Consider the following 17,113-nt stretch of genomic DNA (forward strand, 5'->3'; position numbering starts at 1 on the left):
TGTGGTCCACTGGAGAAGGGAATGGCAAACCACTTCAGTATTCTTGTCTTGAGAACCCCATGAGCAGTATGAAAAGGCAAAATGATAGGATACTGAATGAAGACCTCCCCAGGTCAGTAGCTGTCCAATATGCTACTGGAGATCAGTGGAGAAATAACTCCAGAAAGAAAGAAGGGATGGAGCCAAAGCAAAAACAATACACAGCTGTGGATGTGACTGGTAATAGAAAACAAAGTCCGATGCTGTAAAGAGCAATATTGCATAGGAACCTGGAATGTCAGGTCCATGAATCAAGGCAAATTGGAAGTGGTCAAATAAGAGATGGCAAGAGTGAACGTTGAAATTCTAGGAATCAGCGAACTCAAATGGACTGGAATGGGTGAATTTAACTCAGATGACCATTATATCTACTACTGCGGGCAGGAATCCCTCAAGAGATGGAGTAGCCATCATGGTCAACAAAAGAGTCCAAAATGTAGCACTTGGATGCAATCTCAAAAACAACAGAATGATCTCTGTTCGTTTCCAAGGCAAACCATTCAATATCACAGTTATCCAAATCTATGCCCCAAACAGTAATGCTGAAGAAGCTGAAGTTGAATGGTTCTATGAAGACCTACAAGACCTTTTAGAACTAACACCTAAAACAGATGTCCTTTTCATTATAGGGGACTGGAATGCAAAAGCAGGAAGTCAAGAAACACCTGGAGTAACAGGCAAATTTGGCTTTGGAATGCAGAATGAAGCAGGGCAAAGATGAATAGAATTTTGCCAAGAAAATGCACTAGTCATAGCAAACACACTCTTCCAAAAACACAGGAGAAGACTCTACACATGGACATCACCAGATGGTCAACACCAAATTCAGATTGATTATATTCTTTGCAGCCAAAGATGGAGAAGCTCTATACAGTCAGCAAAAACAAGACCAGGAACTGACTGTGGCTCAGATCATGAACTCCTTATTACCAAATTCAGACTTAAATTGAAGAAAGTAGGGAAAACCGCTAGACCATTTAGGTATGACCTAAATCAAATCCCTTACGATTATACAGTGGAAGTGAGAAATAGATTTAAGGGCCTAGATCTGATAGATAGAGTGCCTGACGAACTATGGAATGAGGTTCGTGACATTGTACAGGGGACAGGGATCAAAACCATTCCCATGGAAAAGAAATGCAAAACAGCAAAATGGCTGTCTGGGGACGCCTTACAAATAGCTGTGAAAAGAAAAGAAGCGAAAAGCAAAGGAGAAAAGGAAAGATATAAACATCTGAATGCAGAGTTCCAAAGAATAGCAAGAAGAGATGAGAAAAACTTCTGTAGCGATCAATGCAAAGAAATAGAGGAAAATAACAGAATGGGAAAGACTAGAGATCTCTTCAAGAAAATTAGAGATACCAAGGGAACATTTCATGCAAAGATGGGCTTGATAAAGGACAGAAATGGTATGGACCTAACAGAAGCAGAAGATATTAAGAAGAGGTGGCAAGAATACATGGAAGAACTGTATGAAAAAGACCTTTACGACCCGGATAATCACGATGGTGTGATCACTCATCTAGAGCCAGACATCTTGGAATGTGAAGTCAAGTGGGCCTTAGAAAGCATCACTACAAACAAAGCTAGTGGAGGTGATGGAATTCCAGTGGAGCTATTTCAAATCCTGAAAGATGATGCTGTGAAAGTGCTGCACTCAATATGCCAGCAAATTTGGAAAACTCAGCAGTGGACACAGGACTGGAAAAGGTCAGTTTTCATTCCAATCCCAAAGAAAGGCAATGCCAAAGAATGCTCAAACTACCACACAGTTGCACTCATCTCACACGCTAGTAAAGGAATGCTCAAAATTCTCCAAGCCAGGCTTCAACAATATGTGAACTGTGAACTTCCTGATGTTCAAGCTGGTTTTAGGAAAGGCAGAGGAACCAGAGATCAAATTGCCAACATCCGCTGGATCATGGAAAAGCAAGAGAGTTCCAGAAAAACATCTACTTCTGCTTCATTGGCTATGCCAAAGCCTTTGCCTGTGTGGATCACAATAAACTGTGAAAAATTCTGAGAGAGATGGGAATACCAGACCACCTGATCTGCCTCTTGAGAAACCTATATGCAGGTCAGGAAGCAACAGTTAGAACTGGACATAGAGCAACAGACTGGTTCCAAATAGGAAAAGGAGTGTGTCAAGGTTGTATATTGTCACCCTGCTTATTTAACTTCTATGCAGAGTACATCATGAGAAACGCTGGGCTGGGAGAAGCACAAGCTGGAATCAAGATTGCCAGGAGAAATATCAATAACCTCAGATATGCAGATGACACCACCTTTATGGCAGAAAGTGAAGAGGAACTCAAAAGCCTCTTGATGAAAGTGAAAGAGGAGAGTGAAAAAGTTGGCTTAAAGCTCAACATTCAGAAAACGAAGATCATGGCATCCGGTCCCGTCACTTCATGGGAAATAGATGGGGAAACAGTGGAAACAGTGTCAGACTTTATTTTTTGGGGCTCCAAAATCCCTGCAGATGGTGACTGCAGCCATGAAATTAAAAGACGCTTACTCCTTGGAAGAAAAGTTATGACCAACCTAGATAGCATATTCAAAAGCAGAGACATTACTTTGCCGACTAAGGTCTGTCTAGTCAAGGCTTTGGTTTTTCCTGTGGTCATGTATGGATGTGAGAGTTGGACTGTAAAGAAGGCTGAGTGCCGAAGAATTGATGCTTTTGAAGTGTGGTGTTGGAGAAGACTCTTGAGAGTCCCTTGGACTGCAAGGAGATCCAACCAGTCCATTCTGAAGGAGATCAGCCCTGAGATTTCTTTGGAAGGAATGATGCTAGAGCTGAAACTCCAGTACTTTGGCCACCTCATGCAAAGAGTTGACTCACTGGAAAACACTCTGATGCTGGGAGGGATTGGGGGCAGGAGGAAAAGGGGACGACCGAGGATGAGATGGCTGGATGGCATCACGGACTCGATGGACGTGAGTCTGAGTGAACTCTGGGAGTTGGTGATGGACAGGGAGGCCTGGCGTGCTGCGATTCATGGGGTTGCAAAGAGTTGGACACGACTGGGCGACTGAACTGAACTGAACTGAATTTAAAATAAAATACAAATTATATGTACTTTTTTCAGTTATTAAGTTGATGGGCTACAAATATTTAAGTTGTCTGAACTCAGTTACTTCATAAACAAAGCTGTTAAGTATTTCTTTTGGACTAGGGAGGGAACCATTTTAAAAGTAATCAGATAAGAACAGCACCATGAACCAAGAAAGTCTGGGACCTCTGACTCAATAATTATTTGGCATATTTTACTAGTGAGGGTTACTATGTCTTAAAAGTTAGTCCTTGTAGATGGACTTTTCTTCTTGGGCCATGCGGCAAGCAAGCTGATAGGGGCTGTCCCCTGTGGTAGGTCTGGTCTTTCTCACTCTGTTTTCAATTCCTTCAGGCTTATATCTGGGTGGTTACTATGGAGCTAGAATATATTTTCTCATCCACCTTTTACCAGTAGCTCTGTAGTGGGAGGTGTGTCCAGCTATTTAACAAAGTGGTACCTTGATTCTCACTCTGCTGTTGACCATTGTCTATAGTTACTTCAATAAAAAACTCTGATGACTGGCCAGAAGTAACTGAGCTGTTATCAGGTTCCTCAACTTAACTCCTCAGTTCAGTTCAGTTCAGTTGCTCAGTCCTGTCCGACTCTTTGCGACCCTATGAATCGCAGCATGCCAGGCCTCCCTGTCCATCACCAATTCCCAGAGTTCACAAGACTCATGTCCATCGAGTCCGTGATGCCATCCAGCCATCTCATCCTCTATTGTCCCCTTCTCTTCCTGTCCTAAATCCCTCCCAGCATCAGAGTCTTCTCCAATGAGTCAACTCTTCATGTGAGGTGGCCAAACAAAGTACTGGAGTTTCAGCTTTAGCATCAGTCCTTCCAGAGAAATCCCAGGGCTGATCTCCTTCAGAATGGACTGGTTGGATCTCCTTACAGTCCAAGGGACTCTCAAGAGTCTTCTCCAATACCACACTTCAAAAGCATCAATTCTTTGGCACTCAGCCTTCTTCACAGTCCAACTCTCACATCCATACATGACCACAGGAAAAACCAAAGCCTTGACTAGACGGACCTTTGTTGGCAAAGTAATGTCTCTGCTTTTCAATATGCTATCTAGGTTGGTCATAACTTTTCTTCCAAGGAGTAAGCGTCTTTTAATTTCATGGCTGCAGTCACCATCTGCAGGGATTTTGAAGCCCCCCAAAAATAAAGTCTGACACTGTTTCCCCTCTTTCCCCATCTATTTCCCATGAAGTGACGGGACCGGATGCCATTATCTTCGTTATCTGAATGTTGAGCTTTAAGCCAACTTTTTCACTCTCCTCTTTCACTTTCATCAAGAGGCTTTTGAGTTCCTCTTCACTTTCTGCCATAAGGGTGGTGTCATCTGCATATCTGAGGTTATTGATATTTCTCCTGGCAATCTTGATTCCAGCTTGTGCTTCTTCCAGCCCAGCGTTTCTCATGATGTACTCTGCATAGAACTTAAATAAGCAGGGTGACAATATACAACCTTGATACACTCCTTTTCCTATTTGGAACCAGTCTGTTGCTCTATGTCCAGTTCTAACTGTTGCTTCCTGACCTGCATATAGGTTTCTCAAGAGGCAGATCAGGTGGTCTGGTATTCCCATCTCTTTCAGAATTTTCCGCAATTTATTGTGATCCACACAGGCAAAGGCTTTGGCATAGCCAATGAAGCAGAAGTAGATGTTTTTCTGGAACTCTCTTGCTTTTTCCATGATCCAGCGGATGTTGGCAATTTGATCTCTGGTTCCTCTGCCTTTTCTAAAACCAGCTGGAACATCTGGAAGTTCACGGTTCATGTATTGCTGAAGCCTGGCTTGGAGAATTTTGAGCATTCCTTTACTAGCGTGTGAGATGAGTGCAACTGTGTGGTAGTTTGAGCATTCTTTGGCATTGCCTTTCTTTGGGATTGGAATGAAAACTGACCTTTTCCAGTCCTGTGTCCACTGCTGAGTCTTCCAAATTTGCTGGCATATTGAGTGCAGCACTTTCACAGCATCATCTTTCAGGATTTGAAATAGCTCCACTGGGATTCCATTACCTCCACTAGCTTTGTTTGTAGTGATGCTTTCTAAGGCCCACTTAACTTCACATTCCAGGATGTCTGGCTCTATGTGAGTGATCACACCATCTTGATTATCTGGGTCATGAAGATCTTTTTTGTACAGTTCTTTTGAATATTCTTGCCACCTCTTCTTAATATCTTCTGCTTCTGTCAGGTCCATACCATTTCTGTCCTTTATTGAGCTCATCTTTGCATGAGATTTACTCTTAGTATCTCTAATTTTCTTGTACAGGAGGCAGGGATCAAGACCATCCCCAAGAAAAAGAAATGCAAAAAGGCAAAATGGCTGTCTGAGGAGGCCTTACAAATAGCTGAGAAAAGAAGAGAAGTGAAAAGCAAAGGAGAAAAGGAAAGATATAAGCATCTGAATGCAGAGTTCCAAAGAATAGCAAGGAGAATAAGAAAAAAGTCAGGGGTGCCTTAAAAATACAGAATTCCAGGCCAGAGTGATGTTGTGATTTATAGTAAGACAGATATTTGGCCTCTGTCCCTGTTGTTTGCACAGCTTCGAAAACCCTTGGAATTTCCTAAGGGATGACAGAGATTTTGTTTGCTTAATGAGGTGGCTTTTGTACCACATCTAAGGTGGGGAGTTGGTTGTCAGGAGAGTCAGGAGAGTGGTTAGAGGGTTGGAACTTTTAGTCCACCAACTTGTCTCCTGGCAGGGGAATGGGGATGGAGACTGAGTTCAACTACCAATGGCCAATGATTTAGTCAATTATGCAAAGTAATGAAGCCTTTATAGAAACTCAAAAGGAGGGTAGTCAGAGAGCTTCTGAGTTGGTGAACATGAGATCTGGGTGAGTGGCATGCTCAAAGAGAGCATGGAAGTGCCATACCACTTTCCCATACCTTGCCCGAGGCATTCCATCTGGCTGCTCCTGGGTCCCATGTCCTATAATAATCCAGTGATCTATTAAGTAAACTGTTTCTGAGTTCTAACAAATTAAATCAACCCAAGGAGGGACCTCCAATCTATAGCTGGTTGGTCAGAAGCATGATAACCTGGGCTTGAGACTGGCATCTGAAGTCAGGGGTGAGGGGAACTGGCAGTCTTGTAGTCTTAACCTATGGAATCTCTGGGTAGATAGTGTCTACTTACAATTGAATTGAATTGTAAGGCACCCAGCTGGTGTCATATCCAGCATGGTAGTGTGGAAACCCTCCCCAGCCACCCTCAACACATGCACATTCGAATTGAGTGACCAGAAAGAGTACCAGGGTTGAGATGCACTGCTTCAAGAGCCGATGCCCTGCATGATATGAGTTTCTGCCTGTTGCCTCACCTAAGCAGCAAGCTCTCCTTCTCATGGCCCACCCCAAGAACAAGCCAGCATCTGAAGATGGCTGAGCAAACCGTGCAGGTTTATGTGAAAAGAAAGTGTACAGCCTTGCTCTTCAAAATGTGGTCCAGAGACCACAGCTTCAGTGTTACTTGGGAGCTTGCTGGAACTGCAGAACCACGGGACCCAGCTTAAACTTGCTGGATCAGAACCTCCACTTTAGAAAGACTCTCAGGTGATTCCTGCACTTAATAACACTTGAGAAGTGCTGAGCACTGTCTACCTCAGTTATATTTCTGAGGGACCTGGGGTGCCTTCCCTGGGGGATGCTAATTCAGGAGGCTGTTCAGCTCCTTTTCAACAGAAAGCTTGTTGCTCTGAATTAAAAGGCTTTTCTCATTTGAAAATGCATCCCTCCATGGTGTCTGGAAGGAAGGCTGACTGGCACAGGAAGGCAGACAGGAGGAAACAATCTAATGCAACAGCATAGTGGTTATAGACAACAATATTGTATTAAAAATTTTGACAAAATTCAACATCCATTTATGATAAAACTCTCAGAAAGCAGGAATAGAAGGAATATACCTCAACATAATAAAAGCTATATATGACAAACCCACAGCAAACATTATCCTCAATGGTGAAAAACTGAAAGCATTTCCCCTAAAGTCAGGAACAAGACAAGGGTGTCCACTTTCACCGCTACTATTCAACATAGTTCTGGAAGTTTGTACAGCAATCAGAACAGAAAAAGAAATAAAGGAATCCAAATTGGAAAGAAGTAAAACTCTCACTGTTTGCAGATGACATGATCCTCTACATGGAAAACCCTAAAGACTCCACCAGAAAATTACTAGAGCTAATCAATGAATATAGTAAAGTTGCAGGATATAAAATCAACACACAGAAATCCCTTGCATTCCTATACACGAATAATGAGAAAGTAGAAAAGAAATTAAGGAAACAATTCCATTCACCATTGCAACGAAAAGAATAAAATACTTAGGAATATATCTACCTAAAGAAACTAAAGACCTATATGAAAATATAAAACACTGATGAAAGAAATCAAAGAGGACACTAATAGATGGAGAAATATACCATGTTCATGGATCGGAAGAATCAATATAGTGAAAATGAGTATACTACCCAAAGCAACTTACAAATTCAATGCAATCCCTATCAAGCTACCAGCCACATTTTCACAGAACTAGAACAAATAATTTCAAGATTTGTATGGAAATACAAAAAACCTCGAATAGCCAAAGCAATCTTGAGAAAGAAGAATGGAACTGGAGGAATCAACTTGCCTGACTTCAGGCTCTACTACAAAGCCACAGTCATCAAGACAGTATGGTACTGGCACAAAGACAGACACATAGATCAATGGAACAAAATAGAAAGCCCAGAGATAAATCCACACATATGGACACCTTATCTTTGACAAAGGAGGCAAGAATATACAATGGAGTAAAGACAATCTCTTTAACAAGTGGTGCTGGGAAAACTGGTCAACCACTTGTAAAAGAATAAAACTAGATCACTTTCTAACACTGTACACAAAAATAAACTCAAAATGGATTAAAGATCTAAATGTAAGATCAGAAACTATAAAACTCCTAGAGGAGAACATAGGCAAAACACTCTCAGACATAAATCACAGCAGGATCCTCTATGATCCACCTCCCAGAATGCTGGAAATAAAAGCAAAAATAAACAAATGGGATCTAATTAAAATTAAAAGCTTCTGCACAACAAAGGAAACTATAAGCAAGGTGAAAAGACAGCCTTCTGAATGGGAGAAAATAGCAAATGAAGCAACTGACAAACAACTAATCTCAAAAATATACAAGCAACTTATGCAGCTCAATTCCAGAAAATAAATGACCCAATCAAAAATGGGCCAAGAACTAAATAGACATTTCTCCAAAGAAGACATACGGATGGCTAACAAACACATGAAAAGATGCTCAACATCACTCATTATTAGAAATGCAAATCAAAACCACAATGAGGTACCACTTCACACCAGTCAGAATGGCTGCGATCCAAAAATCTGCAAGCAATAAATGCTGGAGGGTGTGGAAAAGAACCCTCCTACACTGTTGGTGGGAATGCAAACTAGTACAGCCACTATGGAGAACAGTGTGGAGATTCCTTAAAAATTGCAAATAGAACTACCTTATGACCCAGCGAATCCTGCTGGGCATACACCGAAACCAGAATTGAAAGAGACACATGTACCCCAATGTTCATCGCAGCACTGTTTATAATAGCCAGGACATGGAAACAACCTAGATGTCCATCAGCAGATGAATGGATAAGAAAGCTGTGGTACATATACACAATGGAGTATTACTCAGCCATTAAAAAGAATTCATTTGAATCAGTTCTGATGAGATGGATGGAACTGGAGCCAATTATACAGAGTGAAGTAAGCCAGAAAGAAAAACACCAATACAGTATACTAACACATATATATGGAATTTAGGAAGATGGCAATGACGACCCTGTATGCAAGACAGGAAAAGACACAGATGTGTATAACGGACTTTTGGACTCAGAGGAGAGGAGAGGTGGGATGATTTGGGAGAATGGGAATTCTAACATGTATACTATCATGTAAGAATTGAATCTCCAGTCCATGTCTGACGTAGGGTGCAGCATGTTTGGGGCTGGTGCATGGGGATGACCCAGAGAGATGTTGTGGGGAGGGAGGTGGGAGGGGGGGTCATGTTTGGGAATGCATGTAAGAATTAAAGATTTTAAAATTTAAAAATAAAAAAAATAAATAAATTAAAAAAAATAAAAATTTCAAAGCTGCTAAGACTAGACCTTAACTATCCTACCACAAAAAGGAAAGGATAGGTATGTGACATGATAGGGGTGTTAATGGTAATCATATTGGCTGGTAATCATAGTGTAATATGGGAAAGTATTAAATCAACACGTTATATACTTTAAGCTTACAAATGTTATATGTCAACTATGTATCAATAAAAAATTTTAAGACAGATTAGAGATCCTTCTTCCTGATTCGCTTGCAATTTTGAAATGAATCCCTTCTGTAATTTACTACATAATAAATGGGCTGCTCTCAGGGGATTGAACTGTTGGACTGAGACTCACAGTGTCCCTGTATTTCACAAAGTTGAACGTCATGTTAACCCAGTCTAACTTCATTTTCTCCAAGTTTTTCTCCAGAGAGTATTCCTTACTGGCAGCTGCACCAATGGGCTCCAGTCTAAAGAGGAAAGAGAGTGATAGTAACATCAACAGAGGAGGCATCAAAAATACATTAAAGGAGGAATTTCAGCTCAGCCATTAGAGAAATTTAAAAAGCCTTTAATTTTACAAAAAGTTTACCATCCTACTCTAACATTTACCAGTATCTCCAGTGTTTTGCAAGATTTCTTTACCCTTGGCACTGTTGACTTTTGGGGCTATATTAAAGGCTGAATTGTATCTCTCCAAAAATCATATTGAAGTCTTAACCTCCAGTGCCTCATAATGTGAGTTATTCTGTTTGGACATAAATAGTTCTTTGCAGGCTAAGTCACTTCAGTTGTGTCTGACTGTGTGACCCTATGGACTGCAGCTTGTCAGGCTCCTCTGTCCATGGGATTCTCCAGGCAAGAATACTGGAGTGGGTTGCCATGCCCTCCTCCAGGAAATCTTCCTGACCCAGGGATCAAACCCATGTCTCTTATGTCTCCTGCATTGGCAGGTGGGTTCTTTACCACTTATTTCGAAAGCCCAAATAAGTCTTTAAAGATGTAGTTAAATTAAAATGAGGTCATTAAAGTGGGTCCAATCCGATATGACTGGTATCATTTTTTAAAAAAAGTATTTATTTATTTAGCTGTGCTGGGTCTTTAGTTGTGGCATGTGGGATCTTAGTTCTCTAACCACGGATTGAACCTGGGCCTCCTGCATTGGGAGTGCAAAGTGTTAGCCACTGGACCAATGACTGGTATCTTTATTAGAAGAGGAGATTAAGATACATACATAGAGGGAAGACCACATGAGGACACAGGGAGAAGGCAGTCATTTGCAAGGAGAGAGGCCTTGGAAGAAACCAAATCCCAGCCCTCAGTCCCTATCCCCTGCTCCCACCCCCAAGAAAAACCCCCTTGACCTTAGACTTCAAACCTACAATTGTGAGCAAGTACATTTGTGTTGTTTAAGCCAATCGGACTATGGTATTTGTTACAGCAGCACTAGAAAACTAATACAAGGAGGTAATTTTTTGTTGTGAGCAGCTGTCCTGTGCACTGCAGGATGTTTAGTAGCATCCTTGCCCTCAACCCACTAGATGCCAGTAGCTGACTCCCCTAGTCCTCACCCCTTGCCAGTTGCACCAACCAAAAATGTCTCCAGGTGTTGCCAAGTATCCCCTCGGAGTGGACATCCCCAGTTGAGAACCACTACTTTAAGCATTAAAACAAAACCTTTTTTCCATTTTCATTTACTCCTTATTATTCCTATTTACTTCAGAATTATTGGGCTTCCCAGGTGGTACGAGTGGTAAAGACCCTGCCTGCTAGTGCAGACTTAAGAGTTGCAGGTTTATTATTTACTTCTTATTCAGATCTTAGAACTTCCGTTAATTTATATGATGGCTTTTTCTCCACTTTCTGTCCATACTTTTGAAAAACATATCTGATATTTTCCTGATGCATTGGGCCCGTCCATGGAACAGCCCCTCTAGAGGTTCCATAGAAAGAGAGACATAGTGAGAGAAGGGGAAGATAGATTCCTTTCTTCTTCTTTCTGCAGGAGAGCTAAATCCAGGTGTGACTGAAGAACTATATACCAGTTCTTCTGACTCCTAATCCAGCGTTTCTTTCTCCCCAACAATGTGCTTTCTGCCCTATCAGAGGAGCAACAGAATTGCTCACATGTGGTCAGCCAAACAGGACAACTGAATTGAGCTGAAAACCCAAATTTGGCCTCACAGAGGGAAGTAGAAGAGGCATGATAACGCCAGATGAACACCTCAGCAGCATGGTCACCATCCTAAATGTAACCTTCTCAGGAGACAACTAAATTGAGTGAGCATATAGAGAATAATAAAGGCAGGTGTCAACCTAGATGAGTATGAGACAAATAGGCTGGATGTGTGGCTGTGACTAAGTCACTTGACAGGCCTTCAGTCCCCATTTGCCCATATCAAGGGTTTTGGTATAATTAAATAAGACAAAATTCTTGGAAATGTGCCTTATGACTTATGATTATGCAGATAATTGCAGGAGAGGATTAATAAGGTTGGGAGTCCGTGAAGTATATCAAATTGACCTTATCCAAATGCACTGTTAGTCACTCAGTCATGTTTGACTCTTTGTGACCCCATGGACTGTAGCCTGCCAGGCTCCTCTGTTCATGGATTTCTCCAGGCAAGAATACTGGAGTGGGTAGCCATTCCCTTCTCCAGGAGATCTTCCCAACTCAGAGATCAAATCTGGGTCTCCAGCACTGCAGATTCTTTTACTGTCTGAGCCACCAGGGAAGCCCCCTAACTAACTGTGGGCTGTGATAAAACTACCTTAACTACAGAGAGTGGGCTATAGAGGGCACCATACCTCACTAATAGGTGGTAGCTGAGAACTTAAAAATTAAGTCAGTTCGGGTTACATGCCTTATCGCATAATCCTCACAATAACTCTTGATCACCTAGATACTATTATTATTTCTATTTTACAGATAAGGAGACTGGGCACACAGAGGTTAACAACTTGGCCAAGGCATCACCACTTCTGGATTTGTCACAACTGAGCACGGTGGCAAGAAGCGTGGCAGTATGCTCTGTATTTGCTCACCCTCTGTCTCCAAACATGGGTTTATCTTTCAAGGCAGTAAACAGTAACAGTTAAGGCTCTGAAGTCAGCTAGCCTGGGCTCAGGTCTTGGTTCTTGTGACCTCTGGATAGTTACTTAATTTCTCTAATCAATTTATTTTCTCATCTGTAAAATGTGACTAAAATTACCTAGAATATTAGGTTGTTGTGATGGATAAGTTGGCTAATACATATAAAATACTCGGTGCAGCATAATTGTTCTAGAGCTGCTATTTCTTGGGAACATCTTACTGGGGAAAATGAGGCCCTTTAATAAAATTACATAAACCTGGTAAAAATGATGTGTCCAATCCCAAAGAAAGGCAATGCCAAAGAATGCTCAAACTACCACACAATTGCACTCATCTCACATGCTAGTAAATGCTTAAAATTCTCCATGCCAGGCTTCAGCAATACGTGAATTGTGAACTTCCAGATGTTCAAGCTGGTTTTAGAAAAGGCAGAGGAACCAGAGATCAAATTGCCAACATCCACTGGATCATGGAAAAAGCAAGAGAGTTCCAGAAAAACATCTATTTGTGCTTTATTGACTATGCCAAAGCCTTTGACTGTGTGGATCACAATAAACTGTGGAAATTTCTGAAGGAGATGGGAATACCAGACCACCTGACCTGCCTCTTGAGAAACCTATATGCAGGTCAGGAAGCAAGAATTAGAACTGGACATGGAACAACAGACTGGTTCCAAATAGGAAAAGGAGTATGTCAAGGCTGTATATTGTCACCCAGCTTATTTAACTTTTATGTAGAGTACATCATGAGAAATGCTGGGCTGGAAAAAGCACAAGCTGGAGTCAAGATTGCTGGGAGAAATATCAATAACCTCAGATATGCAGCTGATACCACCCTTATGGCAGAAAGTGAAGAGGAAGTCAAAAGCCTCTTGATGAAAGTGAAAGAAGAGAGTAAAAAAGTTGGCTTAAAGCTCAACATTCAGAAAATGAAGATCATGGCATCTGGTCCCATCACGTCATGGCAAATAGATGGATAAACAAGAGAAACAGTGACAGAACTTTAGTTTCATGGGCTCTAAAATCACTGCAGATGGTGACTGCACCTATGAAATTAAGAGATATTTGCTCCTTGGAAGAAAAACTATGATGAACCTATACAGTGATTTAAAAAGCAGAGACATCACTGTGCTGACGAAGGTCCATCTAGTCAAAGCTATGATTTTTCCAGTAGCCCTGTATGGATATGAGAGTTGGACCATACAAAAGGCTGAGCATTGAAAAATTGATACTTTCTAGTTGTGGTGCTGGAGAAGACTCTGGAGGTTCCCTTGGAGAGCAAGGAGATCCAACCAGTCAATCCTGAAGGAAATCAGTCCTGAATATTCATTAGAAGGATTGATACTAAAGCTGAAGCTCCAATACTTTGGCTACTTGATGCAAAGAGCTGATTCATTGGCAAAGACCCTGATGCTGGGGAAGATTGAAGGCAAGAGATGAAGTAGGTGACAGAGGATGAGATAGTTGGATGGCATCACTGACTCAATGGACATGGGTTTGAGCAAACTCTGGGAGACAGTGGAGGACAGGGAAGCCTGGCATGCTACAGTCCATGGGTTCGCAAAGAGTCAAGACATGATTGAGCGACTGAACAACAATAACAATAAGTCCAAAATATTATAATTTCAACAGATAATCACTATTTAAAATAAGTATTTTACTTTTTTCCTTAATAAATCTTTGAAGTCCAGCCTATATTTATACACTCAGCACATCAAATTCAGAATAGCTACATTTTAAAGGATGAGAGGCCACATGTACCAAGCTGCTCCTATACTGCACAACACTGACCTGGAGGATTTGTTAAAACACAGATTGCAGTGCTCACCCCCTGAATTTCTGATTGAACAAATTGGGGTGGTGCCTGAGAATGTGCATTTCTAACAAGTTTGCTGGTGATGCTGATGCAGCTGGACTGGGATCACAGTCTGAGAACCATGTGTGTTTAGTGAGCCCAAACCCAGCTGCCTAATGGGGTCTTTAGTCTCAGGAACACATCTTCCCATCCATCACCCTGAAGGAAGTATGGAAAAGCAAACAGGGTTCTGAGAATCTCTGGTCATAAAAACAGCAGTTTCAATAGTACAAATTCTCACATGCAAACTCTAGGGGCATTTGGAGAAGGAGAGAAAGCAAGTGAAGAGATCTCTCATTTGACCATATTTCCTTTAGCTCAGAGAGCCCCTCCTGTTTGTTGCTGTTGTTTAACAAGGAGGAAACTGAGGCCCAGAAAAGTGCTATGGTCTTGCCCAAAGTCTAGCTGGACTTGGAGCTCAGGTTCAAAGAACTCTTTAAAATTTTTTATTTTTGAAATAGAATCTCTAACTCAATTTTCTAGTCATAATCTGACATCAATTCTGCAACTGGAGGGACTTCCCTAGGTGGTCCAGTGGCTAAGACTCTGCGCTCCCAATGCAAGGGGCTGGGTTCAATGTCTGGTCAGGGAACTAGATCCCACATGCTGCAACTAAAGATCCCACATGCCACAATGAAGATCAAAGATCCTGCAACTAAGACCTGACACAGCCAAATAAATAAATATTAAACAAAAAACAGAAACTCCACAGCTGGAGACGAAAGCTTCACCAGCTGCTGCTGCTGCTGCTAAGTCACTTCAGTCGTGTCCGACTCTGTGTGACCCCATAGATGGCAGCCCACCAGGCTCCCCCGTCCCTGGGATTCTCCAGGCAAGAACACTGGAGTGGGTTGCTAGTCAGCTGAAATAGAGGTTATCCTAAACCAAAATGAGAAATGTGGCTTGCTATATGGCCATTCAGTCACACAAGTATAGGAAATTACAGATACCTTAACCAAAAACTTTCTGAAAGGAGAAGTCTTACTTTTCAATGAATTTGCCAAATCCAAATTCCAGCATATTTGAGAGACAAGTCGTTTCAGTGGGCTTTATTTCATAGCCGACAATCTCACTGATCTGTAAAGAGAAAAAAACAAGTGTGCGTTGTCCAAATTAGTGTTGTTCAGTAGACTTCTTGTGATGACTGAAATGTTCTATAGCTGTGCAGGAGCCACCAGTCACATTCAGCTGGTGAGCCCTGAGATGGTGGCTAATATGATTGAGGAACTGATTTTCAAATTTTATTTAATTTTAATTATTTATGTTTAAATAGCTGAGTGTAGCAAGTGGCTAACGAACTGGACAGTGCAGGTCTAAGGATCTGGGAGGCAGCCTAGGTAGGGCCCAGCCTGCATTGTGTCTGGTTTACTGGGGGTTGTTCTCCCACCAGAACTTGGCATAATGCAAACATGTGGGCACCTTACGGGTCCCACACTAACAGTCCTCACAACTAGGTCCAGTTTTGTGCTCTCAGGTGGTGAACCAGGGCAAAATGTGGTTCATGCTCAGAAGCTGCTGGATGTGCTGAATCAAATGAGGAAGTCATGAGGACATGGGACAGGCAGATTCCCAGATTCTGTGATCTGGGGGTGCTGGGAAAGAGGAAAATCTTCCTTCCAACTCAGTGTACTAACTGGTTGGAAATGTTAGCACTTCTTATGACCATTCCTTTGGTGTAAATATTACCCAACTTTATCTTTTAAGTGAAAATATCCCCGTGAACAGTCTTTGATGAAGTCTATGATGGCTTTTGAGCCCTTTTATAGGGATTGAGAGATCTGGGCAGCATGAGGGTTATGTGTGCTCAAGAAGAGCATGTGGGTTGGGGGAATGAAGCTCTGTAAAAAACCTTCCCTATTGCCCAGTTTTGTATCAGTCCAGCTCCAGTAGGACTAAAGAATATCAGAACAGGAAGGGATATGAAAGTTGCATCACGTTCTGTCTTATTCAGCCCTGTGTCCCTGGGGCCTGGAATGTAGCATCAATAAGCACTTGTGGGGTGAAAGCATGAGTGAATCACCCAATTCACACAGCTTCCAATCTGGGTTCTGAGATCACCTGGAGGACCACTGAGGTAACGGAAATAACAAAAGCGATATTACTGCAGGCCTACTATGTGATAGGCACTGTTGTAAGAGCTTTACGTACTTCCTTCATTCTCTCAACAAGGTGAGGAAGGTACTAATACATTATTATTCCCATTTTACATAAAAGGAAACTGAGACAAAGAAATTAAGTATCTTGTTTATGACCATTTGGCTAATAGATCATAATAATAGATCATAATAGCCATTTCAGAATTGGGACTTGGATCTAATTCTGACGCCAAATCTCTCATCCACCATACATTAGTGTTTCCTATAGATCTTCTAGGTATAGTTGTACAGATTATATACTGCATAACTCTAGAAAGTACAATTCAAACTGTAGGGCACAAAAATAGCATTCCCTCAAGAACAAACCGCACAATTGTTTCTGGTGGCTCTGGGCTCTCATTTATTCTCTAATTCTGCAAGTATGACTTTAGAACAACACATTATCTCTAGGGTTAAATGACATAACTGTGTAAAGCACTTGGCATAGCACTTGGCCTGTGAAAGACTCAGAGATTTGTAGTTTTATTTTTAAATTGCTTTGTTAATTATATAGATTAAAAAGGTATCTGGTTTTCTAACTCTAAGAGCTGAAGTTATACTATCCAATATGTAGCCACTAACCCCCTGCAGTTTTTGAGAACTTGAAATGCAACTAATTCATATTGAAACGTGCTGGAGTTTTGTAAAAGCATGCCATATTTCAAAGAGAGATCACATTAACATTTTTATATTGATTATCTATTGAACTGATAATGTTTTAGACATGTTTGGTTAAACATATTCACAATTTATTTCACCTGTTTTTACTTTGAAAAATGTGGCTACTAGAAACTTTAAAATTACATGCATGCTTATTATTTC

At 41.4% G+C, this 17,113-nt stretch overlaps 1 protein-coding gene across 5 annotated transcripts in view; it reads right to left on the reverse strand.

Annotated features, from left to right (window-relative positions):
* DNAH3 (dynein axonemal heavy chain 3) overlaps positions 1 to 17,113 on the reverse strand; it is a 232,424-nt gene that overhangs the window by 153,570 nt on the left and 61,741 nt on the right. For all 5 annotated transcript variants that reach the window (XM_042240494.2, XM_015104112.4, XM_060405790.1 and 2 more), the window contains 2 exons: positions 15,142 to 15,233; positions 9,564 to 9,678 (listed from right to left, as the gene is read on the reverse strand). In XM_042240494.2, coding sequence (XP_042096428.1) covers positions 9,564 to 9,678; positions 15,142 to 15,233 — 207 coding nt within the window. The remainder of the gene's footprint in view (positions 1 to 9,563; positions 9,679 to 15,141; positions 15,234 to 17,113) is intronic.

The sequence above is a fragment of the Ovis aries genome, chromosome 24, assembly GCF_016772045.2.
Source record: "Ovis aries strain OAR_USU_Benz2616 breed Rambouillet chromosome 24, ARS-UI_Ramb_v3.0, whole genome shotgun sequence".
NCBI lineage: Eukaryota > Metazoa > Chordata > Mammalia > Artiodactyla > Bovidae > Ovis > Ovis aries.